The 14,478-nt window shown below is 53.9% G+C and overlaps 1 protein-coding gene across 4 annotated transcripts in view; it reads left to right on the top strand.

The window, feature by feature from the left end:
• Brd3 (bromodomain containing 3) overlaps positions 1 to 7,372 on the top strand; it is a 19,525-nt gene extending 12,153 nt beyond the window's left edge. For all 4 annotated transcript variants that reach the window (XM_013506674.1, XM_013506675.1, XM_013506673.1 and 1 more), the window contains exons 10-12: positions 2,289 to 2,581; positions 3,758 to 3,883; positions 4,525 to 7,372. In XM_013506674.1, the coding sequence (XP_013362128.1) occupies positions 2,289 to 2,581; positions 3,758 to 3,883; positions 4,525 to 4,640 (535 nt within the window). In that variant the 3' untranslated portion in view covers positions 4,641 to 7,372. The remainder of the gene's footprint in view (positions 1 to 2,288; positions 2,582 to 3,757; positions 3,884 to 4,524) is intronic.
• Positions 7,373 to 14,478: the final 7,106 nt, after the last annotated feature.

Genomic DNA, 14,478 nt, shown 5'->3' with positions numbered 1-14,478 from the left:
CTTTCTTTCCTTTTTTTTTTTTTTCCTTTCTTTCCTTTTTAAGATCAGGTTTTGCTGTACAGTTCGGGCTGGCCTTGAACTCAGTATGTAGCCCAGGCTGGCTTCGAACTCACAACAGTCCTCCTGCCTCAGCTTCGCAAGTGCTGGGCATTACAGGTGTGCACCACCATACCCGGCTTCCTCCCCTCCTTTTGGTGGGAGATGCAGAAGTCACTTTCTTGAAACCGTCTTTGTCCGGTTTGAGTCACAGGACAATGCTGGCCTTGGATGTGGTGGAATGCAGTGTTCAAGATTGCAGACAGCTGAGCAGCACGAGTACCCGTTTCTGTCTTCTGGGGTGGATTTAGAAAGCTGGAGTTCCGAAGTACTTGGTAGAACGCACCAGCCAAACCATCTGGGCCTGGAGTTTGAGTGTGGAAAGGTTTATAACCATGAATTCAGTTATTTTAATGGCATGAGTTGCTATGTTGGTGGAACTGAGCCCTCGGTTTCTCTGTGGGTGAGTTTGGGGCTTAGCTTCTTGCGGTGTGGCTCCGAGTCATCCAGACGTGGGTCTGTGTGTCCTTTGTTAGCCTTGAGGCACCTGTGGGGCCCCTGGTCACGGTGCTTTGTTTCCTTCCTGCTGTGGGGAGGTCGTGTTCTTGTTCCTTTTATCAGATTTTACTGGTACGTTTTAGATGATATAAAGATCACACCCTTTGTAGGGAATCTATGCTTGTACATGATACAGCTTCTTTCTTCCCATTCCCCTGCCCCCCTAGCCCCTAGTTGTGCCTTTCGTTGGTAAGTCTGGATGGAGAGTTACTCACTGTATTGATTTTTCAGAGAACCAGCACGAAATTTCACGCATTTTTGGTCTTTCCTGTTTCCTGTGTTTGCCCTCTCGCCTTGGTGTGCCCCTTTCAGCTCCTTGAGGTGGCAGCTTGGTTGCTACCTGGGGCCACCTTTGCTGACTCAAGCCCCAGGCACTCAAGAGCGTCCAGACGGCACGCTGGCCTCAGCCCAGGGTGGTGGTGTTGCGGCTCCATCGCTTTCCTGTCCTGTAACTCATCTTCAGACGTCTTCCCCTTGGCCAGGGGTTATTTGAAACTGTGACGTCAGATTTCCAAGTGCTTGGGATTTTTCCAGCTGTGCTCTGCGTACTGATTTCTAATTTGATTCCGTTAGGGTCAGAGACTGCACTTTGTAGGATTCTACAAACCTGTACCTGTGTTAAGGTTTATTTCATGGCCTAAAAGGTGACCTTGCGGAGCAACCATTTGCCCTTGGTGTGTATTCTGGGCCAGGCACACCTGGAATTGCAGCACTGAGGGAGGCTGAGGCAGGAGGATCATAGCTTCAAGTCCCACCTGACAACTAGGACACTGTCTCAAAGTAAATTGAGAAGGGGTAGGGATGCAGCTCAGGGTGGAGGGCCCTTGGATTCTCTAGTATTGCAAAAAGTGAAGCAGCAAGTAGAGGTGTGTTGTACTGTCTTGGGTCCAGGCGGGTTGTATGAATGTCACTAGCGGCATATCAGTTGGGTGAAGTTGGCCAAAGGTGCCATCAGGCCTTTTCTTTCCTCTCAGACACCTGTTTTCTTAGTTGCCGAGGCGCTCTTGGCATCTCTGTGTGGGGAGAATTTTTCTGCCTTCTCTTCAGTTCCGTCAGCATTTGCTTTGTGTGTCTGGAAGCTGGACTCAGCTGCGCCCACCATTAGGCTTCTCCATTGCCCCTGTGCTCTCTTCCCTGTAGTCCCTCCCTTTCCTGACACTCCCTTCCTCTGAGGCCGGCTGGGCGGCCTTCTCTGATGCGCCCGGTGAGGTGTACCCCGCCCCCCGTCCCTTTGCCCTGCCTCCGTCACTCTGCGCGAAGCGGGGCCACAGGTGGCTGTGAGTTATGTCTTGGTTGTTTCTGGCGTGACCCTCTCTCCCAGTGGTGGTGAGTGTGAGCTGTTTGTACTTCGTGGCAGTGCTGACGTACTTAGCGTCTGTCTGCCCTTGCATGATTTTCTGTGTGGCCCTGTTTTTGTTCCTCACCCTCTTCCTTAGCTGGAACGTGGAGATCTGCTTTGACCAGTTCATTTGGGGGTCCCTGAGGCATTGAAAAGAGCCGACCTCTAGGGGTTCCTGATCAGGACAGTACTGGGAGGGCGCAGCCTTTCTCACTGAGCAGGGTCTTCCCATCCGTGGTGGACAGGTCTGAGGTCTTTGCACAGTCTCCCTGGGCCCCCTGGAGCAGCCCAGGTCTGGAAGGACCCGGGTAGGCAGTAGCGGGGTGACGTCACACTGCTCTGTCTTCTGCCATAGACAGCTGAAGAAGGGCGGCAAGCAGGCGTCGGCCTCCTACGACTCGGAAGAGGAGGAGGAGGGCCTGCCCATGAGCTACGACGAGAAGCGGCAGCTCAGCCTGGACATTAACCGGCTGCCGGGGGAGAAGCTGGGCCGCGTGGTACACATCATCCAGTCCCGGGAGCCGTCTCTGCGGGACTCCAACCCCGATGAGATCGAGATCGACTTCGAGACCCTGAAGCCCACCACACTGCGGGAGCTGGAGCGATACGTCAAGTCGTGTTTACAGAAGAAGCAGCGGAAGCCCTTCTGTGAGTCCCTGCTTCCCAGCCACAGCGTGCCAGGGCTGTGTTGGGGGCTTGGGCCGTGGTGGCCTCTCTGAGGGTCTCTTGCACCGTGCTCATGGGGGGGACCCCCTTGACTGGGGTCAGATGTCCACAGCCCTCATGGGACAGACTCCTGTACCTGCTCAGGTGCCCCAGAAGCCAGTGGCATCATCTGACAGAGCCAGTCCCTGCCTGGGGCTGCAGCGCTGAGGCCTGGGTGGGAGGTGCCCCAAGGAGCCCTGGCCTCAGACGGCCGGGGCGGGCGCAGCACTTACCACCCTACACTGTCCCTGCCCTCCCGGGAACGGGCAGCCTCCTTTCCCGGGGTGGATAGGCCCCAGGACCCGCGCAGTCCCCGCACACCACTCAGAGTGATCGGAGGCTGCAGACCAGGATCCCGCCGCCTCGCCTTGGACAGAGTGGGCAGAGGTGGCTGGGGGGGGCGGACGGCCACCCTGCACTTAGCCAGCCCGGCACAGCGGTGGGGACAGTCTCGGCTTTATGAAAGTTTCCCAGCCAGTGTTGGCAGCACGTGGTGTTTGCAGCCCTTGTGCGGACTTGGTGCGCGCTGCCTTCATGCCCCGCCTCTCCACTCCTCCACCTCGGTTCCCTCCATTCGAGAAACACCTCTCTCCCTGTTTCCTACACCTGTCCTTTATTTTCCTCCTTATTTGTACTTTGGGTTTCTTCTATAAGAGAGGGCGCGTGACCCTGAAGCGTGGGTGTCCGATTTACTTCCTTTAGCGTCTCAAGGTCGCAAGGTAACTCTTTTCCCACAAAAGACTCAAGCACATCCTTCCTTGTGGAGGAGTAGCGCCCCGTTGTGTAAACACCACCCTTCCCTTCCCCACTTGCCCGAGGCAGACGTCCAGGCTGTGTCCGGGATGTGTGACGAGCTGTGCGGCCATCAGCTCGGGTGTGCGGGGATCACTGACGTGAAGTCTGGCTCTGTCGGAGGATAGCAGGGGAACAGCTGGGTCTGGATTCCTGGGCTGTGCTCGTGGAGAGGGCCAGCAGCTGCTGTGGTTCCACATTGTTGCAGTTGGGAGCCCAGGCAGCAGCTTTGCTGCCCCAGCTGGACAGGCTGGGCAGGGCGTGCTCGCCACCCTGCAGGGCTGGGCCTGGTCACCCAGCCAGCCAGCCCTGCTCTGTCCCCCACAGCGGCAGGTGGGAAGAAGCAGGCGGCCAAGTCGAAGGAGGAGCTGGCTCAGGAAAAGAAGAAGGAGCTGGAGAAGCGGCTGCAGGATGTGAGCGGGCAGCTGAACAGCAAGAAGCCCCCCAAGAAAGGTACCCAGGCTGCACGCCACGTCTGCAGGGTGGTGGCCGGGAGGGTACCTGCCGGGCCCCCAGCTGAGGGTGTCGGGGTCAGGCTCGGCGCCGTCTCCCTAGCCAAGGCCCAAGGCTCCTGAAGCCCCATTTTCCTGTCTGTGAGCCAGCACGTCCCAGGATGATGTGCCCACCCTGGCCTTGTACACCCAGGGCTTTACATCCACGCCTCCTTCCTCTGAGGAAGAGCGCTGTCATCTCCCTGGCTCCTCCAGAGCAGGCTGCTGGCTTGGGCACCGTAGCGTCTTGGTGGGTTCTGTAGCTCCCACAGCTGTGTGTGTACCCTCTGGGTCCTCTAGCCTCGTGTGGCTAAACTACATCTTCACCCCTTTTTAATTTTGTGTTTTGAGACAAGGTCTCTTGCTAAGTTGTCCTGCCTCAGTCTCCCAGAGTGTTGGGATGACAAGCATGCCACCATGCCGGCCGAGTAGACTGTACCGACTGTTCTCCCCAGGAGGGGCGGGTGTGTGGCCCGCCTCAGTGACCTCGTTAAGCCGTCACGTACTAAGCTGCTGGGTCAGGCTCAAGGTGTGTCATGCTAGAAACGCATGGCCCAGCCAGCGGGCGAGCAGGCAGTGAGCTTCTGTCCTGTGTCTCCGCAGAGAAGACCAGCTCGGCGCCCTCCGGGGGGCCGTCGCGGCTCAGCAGCAGCAGCTCCTCAGAGTCAGGGAGCAGCAGTTCGAGCGGCTCCAGCTCCGACAGCAGCGACTCCGAGTGACCTGGGGCGCAGCCAGAGCAGGACAGACGGACGCCGCACGTGTCGAGGCTCTGCGTGTCCCCTCCTGTGGTCAATATACTCCTTTCGTTCCATGGTGTGCAGGTTTCCTTTGCTTCAGTGTTACGGTATCTCTGGTTGTGCTCCAGTAGGTCATGGTCCGCCCTTCCTGCCGCATGCACGCGGCCACTTCCTGGGAGCCACAGCCACACTGACACCAGAGGAGGCCACAGGGTGCAGTCCAGGACCTGTAGCAGTGCCCTCCACCCGGCCCCGCCTGCCCCACGTCGGGAGCAACTCCTGAAATGGGTGCTCTGCTCAGCAGCTGCCCACCATGCCAGCGAGTGGTCTCTGCCGCCTGGGCCACACGCCCGTGAGTTCCAGGCTGGGCTGAGTGAAGGGGCTGCAGCTCACTCAGGTGGGCAAGGGATGAGCGCCAGCCTCTTCTGCCGGCAGCAGCGGCGGTGGCGGCGTCAAGAGCCCCGGGAAGGGAGCACAGCCACTGTGTGCCCAGCGTGCAGAGTTCCGGACACTGAAACTTTTACCTCAACTTAAAACAAAAATTTTAAAAAAACCACAAAAGGAGACTTTTTGTAAAGTTCAGCGATTTTCTACAGAGGTCCAGCCCAGTGTGTCCACGCTTCCTTCATGCTGCCCAGCTGCTGCTGCCGCACACCCTGGAGCCACTCCCTCAGTTTTATGTATATATAAATACTTTATTTATTAACATCATTGGTCAATTTTTTAAAAAAATGAAAAAAAAAAAGCAAAGAAAAACACAAAACTGTCAAAGAAGTGCATTAAACGCAGCAACGGTGACGTCGGCTTCGGCCGTGGAGGAGACCCAGGCCCGCTGCCTGCCTGGCCGGTGCTCACATCTGCACTCTTCCTGGGCTTGGCTTTTGGGTTTGGCTTTTGGGTTGTTTCAGATTTTTATGTGTTTGGGTTTTTGGTGTTTTTTTGTTTTTTTTTTTTTTTTGGTATAAACTTTGGAGACTTACAAGTATAGACACTTTCCAGCTCCAGCACATTCTAATTTTTTATGTTGTTTGTTCAGTTTTCTTGTGTCCATGCTGGGTCTCTTGAGGACTGTTTGAAAGAAAGCAGTGTAGGGAACCCCCATTCTATAACATAAGCTTTGCATTCTGAGAGAAAAGAAGTGTATAGGAAATCCAAGTCTTGATTTCTTTTTTTAACTTTGTATTGTAAAAAAAAAAAAATATATGAGAGTTTACCAGAAGGTTCTGTTTGGGTTTTCTGTTTTCCGGGGCTACCACGCATTTGGCCTTGGAGTGTTGGCTCTGCCTGGCTGCATGCGGAGTCCCTTGCCCTGACCCCTGTGTTCTCCGGGTGCAGGGATCTGGAGGCCTGAAGGTACTCCTGGCTCTTCTACCCCCGAGTTCCCGAGGTGTAGGGCTGGAGCCCCAAGGGCTCGGTGGCCTTTGGCCCGGGTGGCCTTTTGACCACTGGGCTGTGGTTAATGCCTGCACTTTTGAGTGGGGACAGGTACAAGTCAGCAGCCCCCCTGTCAGGGTGCAATGTTTAAAATCAGACCATGATCTCAGACTCCGCTGAGGACGCAGGGTGGGGCTGGCCACGTGTTCCTGGTCACTAGTGGTTCCAACACTTGGAGAGTTTCTGAGTTTTCAGCCATTTGTTGAAACTTTTAAGTCAGTTTTGTTTATAATAAAAATATAAATGGATTTTAAAGTTCCATTTTTTAAAGTTACCCTTGTTTTTCAAAGGTATTTTTTAACAGATCTTTAATAGAATATTTAAACTGTGACTTTAAGGAATTAACACATGACAAAATTGACAGGTCTTTGCTGGGGATCTGGGTAGCCGTGTGTCCCAAAGGTGCCTGCTCAGCCCGAGCCAGGGTGCCTGGGGAACGGCGGGAGAGGTGTCGCTGGCCCGAGAGGCAGCTAGCCCTCTGCGAGGAGGGTCACCAGGGCTGTGGTCCGAATGAGCAGCTGTAGTTCAATGGTGCTGTAACTCTAAGGCTTCCTGTCCAGACTTCAAAACTGTTCTCGGGGTTTTGGCGGGTCACTGACTCCCCTGACCCCCGGGATGTGTCAGGCCGCAGTGGTTGCCATCCGTCACCTCTCCTGGGCCAGGACGCCACAGGAAGTTAGACCTTCCTGGTGGAGGCTCCCTGGGGAAGGACAGGGACAGTGGCAGTGGCCGTCACCACGGGAAGGACCTGAGGACCCTCCCGGGAGCGGTGCTGAGGGCAGGCTGTGGGTGTTGGGGAGGCCCAGAGCCCTCCTCCTGCGGGGCAGCATGAGCTTGCTAACAACTGTAAGACACGTTTTCCTTTGTGTTCGTTTTGATTGTGTTCTTTTGCAGCTGTCACGCCTTTTAAGTCATTTGGGAAGGAAAAATGCCCATGTCAAGAATTGTCACATCAAGTTTTCTCTCTGTCCCCTAATACTGGCATAACACTTCCAAGGAGGTTTTTCTTTTTATATTTAAAATGTTACTTTTCTGTATGATGTGCATGCAAGTTTACCGTAATTTTTCTTAACACTTTTTAGTGCCGTTTCTAGTATATTCCTGTAAATGTCAGTTACTGAAAATAAGTCCAATGTAAGTAGTTTTAGCTTGTTTATTGCAATGCTGGCCTCAACACCACAGAATAAAAATGGTAGAAAGTACTCTTTGATGTTTCTGGTAATCATGGACCCTTCTCCCGGGGCATCTGTTTTGTTTTCATAATAAAAAGAAAAGAAAAAGAATGACGTGTGTGTTCGCACTTTCCACGGTGGCCCAGTCTCTTGGTTGCGTGGTGTGGTGAGCCCGCCCCCCATCTTGATGAAGGGCCCTTGAGAGCCCTGAGCCAGTCAGTGCACCGCCCTCTGCTTGGGGTGGGGACGAGCTGGGCTCAGGGATGTCCCACAGAAAGTGCCACATCCCAGAAAGTGCCGCTCCTTTCTCTTCTGTCCTTGGTCCCTTCCGGGTCCTTCTGCCTCACCTTACACTAGGATGATTTCCTGTGACGCAGGCCCCTGGCACTGGCCCTACCCACTGGGCCCGGAATCTGAAACAAGAGGTGGGAGGGGTCTTTCTGCCACAGCTGACCACACTCGGAAGAGGCCCTGGACGTCACCAAGACTCATTGCGGAAGGAACTGAGGGGGCAAGGCATGTGAGGGTCCTAACACTCTTTTCAAAACAGCCCCCACTTGATGCATGGCCTGGGACGGGGGTTCCTGGGGAGGAGGTTTGCACTGGATCCCAGACAGGCCCAAGGACACATCCACCCCGCCTGCCCTATATTCCTGGGCAGATGGCCCCTTGCAGGCTAAGCGGCTTAGCATCAGCTTTCTTGTGCAGGCCTCAGTACCCAGTACCTGCACCCAGTGGCCCCAAAGTGATTGGCCTGGCAAGTGAGTGTACATCGTAGAGCTGCATATGACCTCTGACCCCATCTCCATGTGTAGGTAGGTGCTGGTGCCATGCTGACCCAACCCTGACTGCCCTTGGGTCTGGTAGCACAAGTAGGTCTGTGAAGACTTTTCCCAAGCAGGGCTTAAACTGAAGAGCTGAAAAGATGTTGACAAAAACACCCAGTAACCCTGGAATAATCTGCATCACTATGGTGCCTTGGTCAGGCGAGTTGCACTCATGTGTGGGATGGGTCCTACAGCTTGGTGCACCATGGGGTCAGCCAAAAGGATCTGGTTCCAGGGAGGCTGCAGCTGAGCAGGGCACTGGCTGGACCCTGAGCCATCTGGAGATAAGGGTCCACAGATATAGGGAGATTCATGTAAGGGGAGCCCCATGTGGGGAACGCAGCCAAGTTCATGACAAGATGTTTGCGCAGACGAGCTCCCAGGGAGCTGCCACCAGGATATTGCAACTGTGACCACACACTGCCCGGCAGAGGACCTGCACATGTGCATTGCTCTAGTGAGGTGTTTAGCTCTGCTTTATGTGTTTTGCAGTATTTATGTATGGGGGCTTCTGGCACTCAGATTTTACTAAGAAAGTGAAAGCCAAATCAGAGCTGAACAGGATGAATGCAAGCATGAGAAAGGGAAGGAGTCTTAAAGGATATTTATTTAGAAAAGCAAAACCAGCTCCGACAAAACCTCCACATGTGCATCGCCATGGATTTTAACTACAGCAGAGGGCAAAGCCTTTCAAAATGGCCCAGGAAAACAGGCCACAAAGGTGGGTGCTGGCTGCCTGTATGCATCGAGGATAGAAGAGGCTGAACCCCCAACAGTGGGCAGCTGCAGCCTGGGGCTGGAGGGAACACCTGCCAGCGGGGAACCCGCTTCGCGGCCCATGGCAGCTTGAAATCACTGCAGGCAACTCTCAGGGCTTAGACTTTGTGGCTTTCCGCAAGGTGTGTAGGACGCACTTCCCACGAGCCCCAGTGCCTGGGAGCCAGTGTGGAAGCCACCGCTCTAGCCACCTCAGCTGCTCGGGTCACCACAGGGTGTGGGCTGGGGGATCTGAGACCACAAGTGACAGCCAGTCCCCGCCCTATTCTAGGTCCTACCCACTCTTCACCAGGCAGAAACTAATACTAAAAGCAACCTCTAGATCTCAGGTGGGTTGTTGTGGGCTGGGGCGCCTCTTGCTTGACATGCTTGGAAGCATGGCCTTTGCTGGGCAGGACCCCAGAATTGCATGTGGAGCCCCCAGCTTTGGGGTACACCTCAGGGGGAGTTGCTGGGCACCGGTTCCTGGGCCTCTTGGGGTCTTCCTGGCCTCCCACTAAGAACTAGGAAGCAGTGTGACAACTGAGAGGTACAAAAGCCCCATTTCCTCAAGGCTTGCTTGGTACCGGGGCTCGGGTTTCATCACATAATTGAGCAAACCTTGGACTGACCCGTGTCCCGGCAGACCTCAAGCTTGTTTTTGTCTCGGACTAAGATGGCCTCGTTTCCATACTGTGAGTACCACATGCTTCGGCTCCTGCTCAGGTAGGTCCCGGGGGGCCCCGATTCCAACCTCTGCTGCTGCTGCTGCCAGATGAGCAAGGAAGTGTCTCGGTAGCGCAGGCGGGCATAGTTTTCCGACAGGGCCTTCTCTGCCAGCGGGACCCGGCCGCTCATGCCCCAGGCCCAGCTCCCGCCTACCCAGCTGCCCTCACATGCGAAGAGCTCTGGCTGCCGTGCACGGTGTTCTGTGGGTGGCTCTTCGGCGGCAGGCCGAGGACTCCTTGTTTAAGGAGAGATCAGGCTCAGACATCTGCAGGCGACATCCTCAGGAGGGTGTGCTATTGGAGACCTAGCCGGCAGAGCATCCCCAAGCCATCTCAGAGCTGTGCAGAGTGGTGCGTGGGCCTCAGCTCGGCCAGGGACAGCTATGTGGCACCGACAGGGTCTGAGCGCCACTCCTGGGGGCCAGTCAGGTGTTCACTGCACGGCTTGGACAGCAGAACTTGAAGAGAGTCCGTTGTTCTTTGGGGAGGGGCATTGTACAGCCAGGCAAGGAGGAGGCCGCTCCTGGGGCCGGCTGTGCACTGACCTGTCCCCACCGGCTTTGGAAGCGGTGGCTGCGGGACCCAGCGTTTGCTTGTCCTTTTGCGGGGGCTCTTGCCCAAGTGATGCTGCAAAGAAGTGAGGGCGCTGTCAGGTGCAGGGCACAGCGAGGCCCGGTGGCACGGACCTTGGCATCTCCACGTCAAATCCAGCTACGCACGCTTAGGGAGCCAGCGCGCGCTCTGCGGACCTGCGCGTGATCGTGGGCTCTCTGCTGCTACAGGGGACGCGGGGAGTGGCTGTGGGACGCCCGGGTCTGGGTCTGGAGGAGTCACGCAGCGGGAAGCAACGCCGACGGGGGCTGGGGGGGAAGGTCGCTCCGCAGCAGCCTGCGCCCCAGAGCACAGGGAGGTCGGGTGGCCCACGATGCGCCCGAGCCGCCCCGGCAGGCAGGCCCTTCCCCGAGGCCGCGGCCCCGCCCGGTGCCGCCGTGCGCCCCTTCGCCCACGCGGGCCCCGTGAGATGCGCGGTCTCCGCGAACTCCCTTGCGCCTCCGTGGGACGCCTCGGGCGGCCGTGGTCCCCGGCTGACCGCTCTAGGTCCCGCGACCCTCCCGCTGGCGGTCGGTGGGACGCAGGGGCTCCTAGGCCGGGGCGGGGCGAGGAGGCTGAGGGGCCGCGTTTCCATGGCAGCGCTCAAGGCATAATGAGCCGAGCACCGAGGCCGGGCGGACTCGCGAAGAGCTGGAGCCATCGATGGCTCCTGGGCCCGCGCCAGACCGACCCACACCGCCGCGCGTGCGCATCGGGGCGAAGAGGGGGCGGGGCCGGGGAAGGCGCGAAGAAGTCGGGAGGAGGCGCGCGTGCGGGCGGCAGTCTGCGGAACCTCGTATTTCCGTATTGTTGCGTGTGTTGTTACTGGGGGAACTATTGCTGCCATTATCATCTCGCCAAAAAGAGTGGATGCGGTTGTTTTTAATTCATCCAGTGTTGTGGGGTCCGCCCTCTCCAAAGCATCGCTGCTCCTCTGCCCGCCTCAACAGCCCGGGGAAGAGGCAAGTTCCCCGCGTCCCTCGGTCAGACCTGCCGCGCGCCCTGCTTTTATTTTTATGGTTTCCCCCAATGCCAGTTCACAAAATTGACCTCACAGGCACCCACAGAACCCTGAACCCACAACCATAGATTGCACGGGTTTGTTTTTTTTTTAAGTAAAGAAAATAGGTTTATTTTGTCTCACATTCTGTCCAAAGGGCAAGAGGCAGCATCAGGTGACAGCCCTCTTCCTGGCGGAGGCCCCAGGTGGTGTGGGTCATCAGGTGAATCCGGCAGGCATGTGCGTGTGACCGAGAGTGTGCTTGTGCATGTGTGTACGTGAGCACATGTGAGTGCGTGTGTGTGTACATGAGCATTGTGTGTGTGCGTGTGAGCATGTGTTACGTGTCTAGAATCCACATTGAGACAGAGCCCTGCTCTGCAGTTCAGGCTGGCCTTGAACTCACTGTGTAGCCCAGGATGCCCTCAAACTCAAGGTGATTCTCCAGCCTCAGCCTCCAGAGTGCTGAGATTACAAGCAGGTGTCCCACCCCACCCTGCCATAGAATGCTTTAAAAGGAACCAGAACAGTTCCTGAAACTGTCCATACACTGGACTAAAAGCTTCATGTTTCAGGCCATTTAAATCTTACATAAGTCCAACCACACAAGAGTAGTCTATGAAACTAATGGGCCAGGAAGTGGCCCAGGGGTACAGCATCTGCCTAGCACACACTAGGTGCAGGCTTCCATCTTCAGCACAGCCAATGTTGTGTAAACAGTAAGACAACTTACATATTTGATCATTAAGAAATACACTTTTCACAAAAATAAAAAAATCCTAGTGTTGTTATGGAACCACACACATTAAAAAAGAGGAGTAGTTAAAGCAGTCTTGATTAAGAAGGACAAAGCTAAAAGCATCACACTTCCTGATTTCAAATCCTATCACAAAGCTGTAATGAAAGAATACCCTGCTGGCTTGCGCACAGGGTTATGAACCAACAGAACAGGTGGGTTCAGCCGGGCCTGGGGGCGCACGCTCATCCCAGCACTCGGGAGCCTGGGGCGGGAGGATTGCCAAGAGTTTGAGGCCAGCCTGGCTACATAGTGAGCTCACGGCCAGCCTGAACTGCGTAGCAAGACACTGTCTCAAAAAACAAAAAGATGGGTTCAGAGAGAGACCTTCATACCCGTCATCAACTGATCTTTGACTTAGGTTCCAGGAACACATAGTGGAGCAAAAATCCCATTTATGAAAAAAAAAATGCAAAAAATCCCATTTAACCTTTCTTTTGCATCTTGTTCAAAAATCAACTCATAATAAATTAAAGACTTAAATATAACACCTGGAAACATACAACTCCGAGGAGAAAACAAGTACAAGCTCCTTGAATCCGCAATCTTTTTTTTTTTTTTGGATTTGACCCTAACCATACAAGCAACAAAAGTAAAAATAAACAAGTGGAGGATACATTAAGCTAAAGTTTCTGCACAAAAAGGGAAACAGTGAACAAAGTGTAAAGGAAACCTATGAAACAGGAGAAGGAAAGATTTGTAAATCCTGTATCTGATAAGGGGTTAATATCTCAAATGTGTATCAGACTCATACAACTTAACAGCAGGAACAACAAGGAATAACTTGGTTTAAAAATAGGCAAAGGGCCGGAGTAGACAGCTCCCCCAAGGTGATATGAAGACAACCAGCAGCTCTGCGGAAAGGTGCTCAACGCCGCTAACCCTGAGACATGGAAACGGAGGCCGAAGTGCAGGTGGCGTAGCTCAGTGATGGAGTGCTTGCTTTGGGGGCCCTGTGTTCCACCCCAGCACAAATGAAAACAAGCAGAAACCCAACCCCCAGTGAGATGGTCTCTGCGCCCCTGTTGGGGTGGCTGTAATCGACCAGGTCCCAATAGCAGATGTCGTGCAGGTGTGGAGCAAGGGAGACCTTGTGAACTTTTGCTGAGGATGCAAAGTGACGCAGACACTGGAAAGCAGTGCAGTGTTCTCCCAAAACATTAAAATTAGCACAGCCATGTGACCCTGTGACATCACTGTTAGATAAATACCCGAAGGACTAAAAACTATGGCACTTCAGAGAACTGGGGATCATTTACAACAGCCGAAACCTGAAGCCAGCCTCATTTTGTTGCCTAGTCTAGCCATGACCTGGATTCAAGCAAGCCTCCTGCCTCAGCCTTCTAATTAGCTGGGATGACAGACGCATGCTATCTTGGCTGGTAAATATTTTAATTGAATGATTATGAAAATACATATTAAAACTTGTGAGATGCAGTTAAAATCATGCCCTGGGGAAAATTTAAAACCTTAAGCACATACATTAGAAAAGAAGGGCGTTTAAAAATTAAAGAGTTAGGCATCTGCACCAAGATGTCAGAAAAATAACAGCGAAAATTTATCCAAAGAAAGAAAGTAGGTGAAAGATTAAGGAGGAAATTAATTTAAGTGGGAAGCAAACATAGAATAAAGAGCAGCAAATCCAACAGCTGGCTCCCTGAAGAAGCTAATAAAACAACAAATTTCTGATTAAGAACAAAGAGGGGCCGGGGATCTAGCTCAGCGGCACAGTGCCTGTCTGGCAAGTGCGAGGTCATGAGTTTGATTCCGGCACAAAAAAAAAAAAAAGAAAAAAGAGGACACATAACTAACAAAAACTGAAAAGAGAATGTACTAGACCCTCTTTAAGCTGGGCATGGTGGCTCATGCGTGTAATCTCAGCTGCTCATCAAGCTGGGGCAGGAGGAGCACAAGTTTAAGCCCAACCTGAGCAACTTAATGACTTAGGGAGACCCTGTCTCAAAGTAAAAAAATAAAAAGGGCTGGGAATGTAGCTCAGTGGTAGAGTGTCCCTGGGTTTAATCAACAAAACCAAAGAAGAAAAGAAAAGAGGATTCTGATATAGAGGTCCCTTCCCAGTCCTCGTCATGGCCCAGGAAGTTTATATTTGTGATCCCATGAAAAATTATTGGAACGCCACAGGTTAATTCCAATCCACCACTTCCAGTGCAACCCATGGCGAGAATAAAGACCCTAAGGCATATTTGTAGTTACGGGGAGCCAAGGGGTCCTATGTCCAGCCATGAGGATGGCCATCCAGAACAAAGGCCTCTACCCAAGGCCGAACTCAGGTTTTATTCATTCATGAAGAAGGGAGTGGCTTGAGGATGAGTGACTGTGGGAATGGTGGGAAGTAGGTGAGTGCCCTGAGCTGGTCTGGGTAGGAGGCCTGAGATCACCTCTGCAAATGCAGAGAGAAGGATATGCAGAAAGAGTGATCTGCGTAGCACAATTGAGATAGTATCTAATGTTTGGGGGTCGGTACTTCAACTCTGATGTGTAATCTTTCCAGCCCT

This window comes from Chinchilla lanigera, unplaced genomic scaffold, assembly GCF_000276665.1.
Source record: "Chinchilla lanigera isolate Chin_1 unplaced genomic scaffold, ChiLan1.0 scaffold00112, whole genome shotgun sequence".
Classification (NCBI taxonomy): Eukaryota; Metazoa; Chordata; class Mammalia; order Rodentia; family Chinchillidae; genus Chinchilla; species Chinchilla lanigera.
The sequence above is the reverse complement of the archived record's forward strand: the minus strand, read 5'-3'. Positions and strand labels throughout refer to the sequence as shown.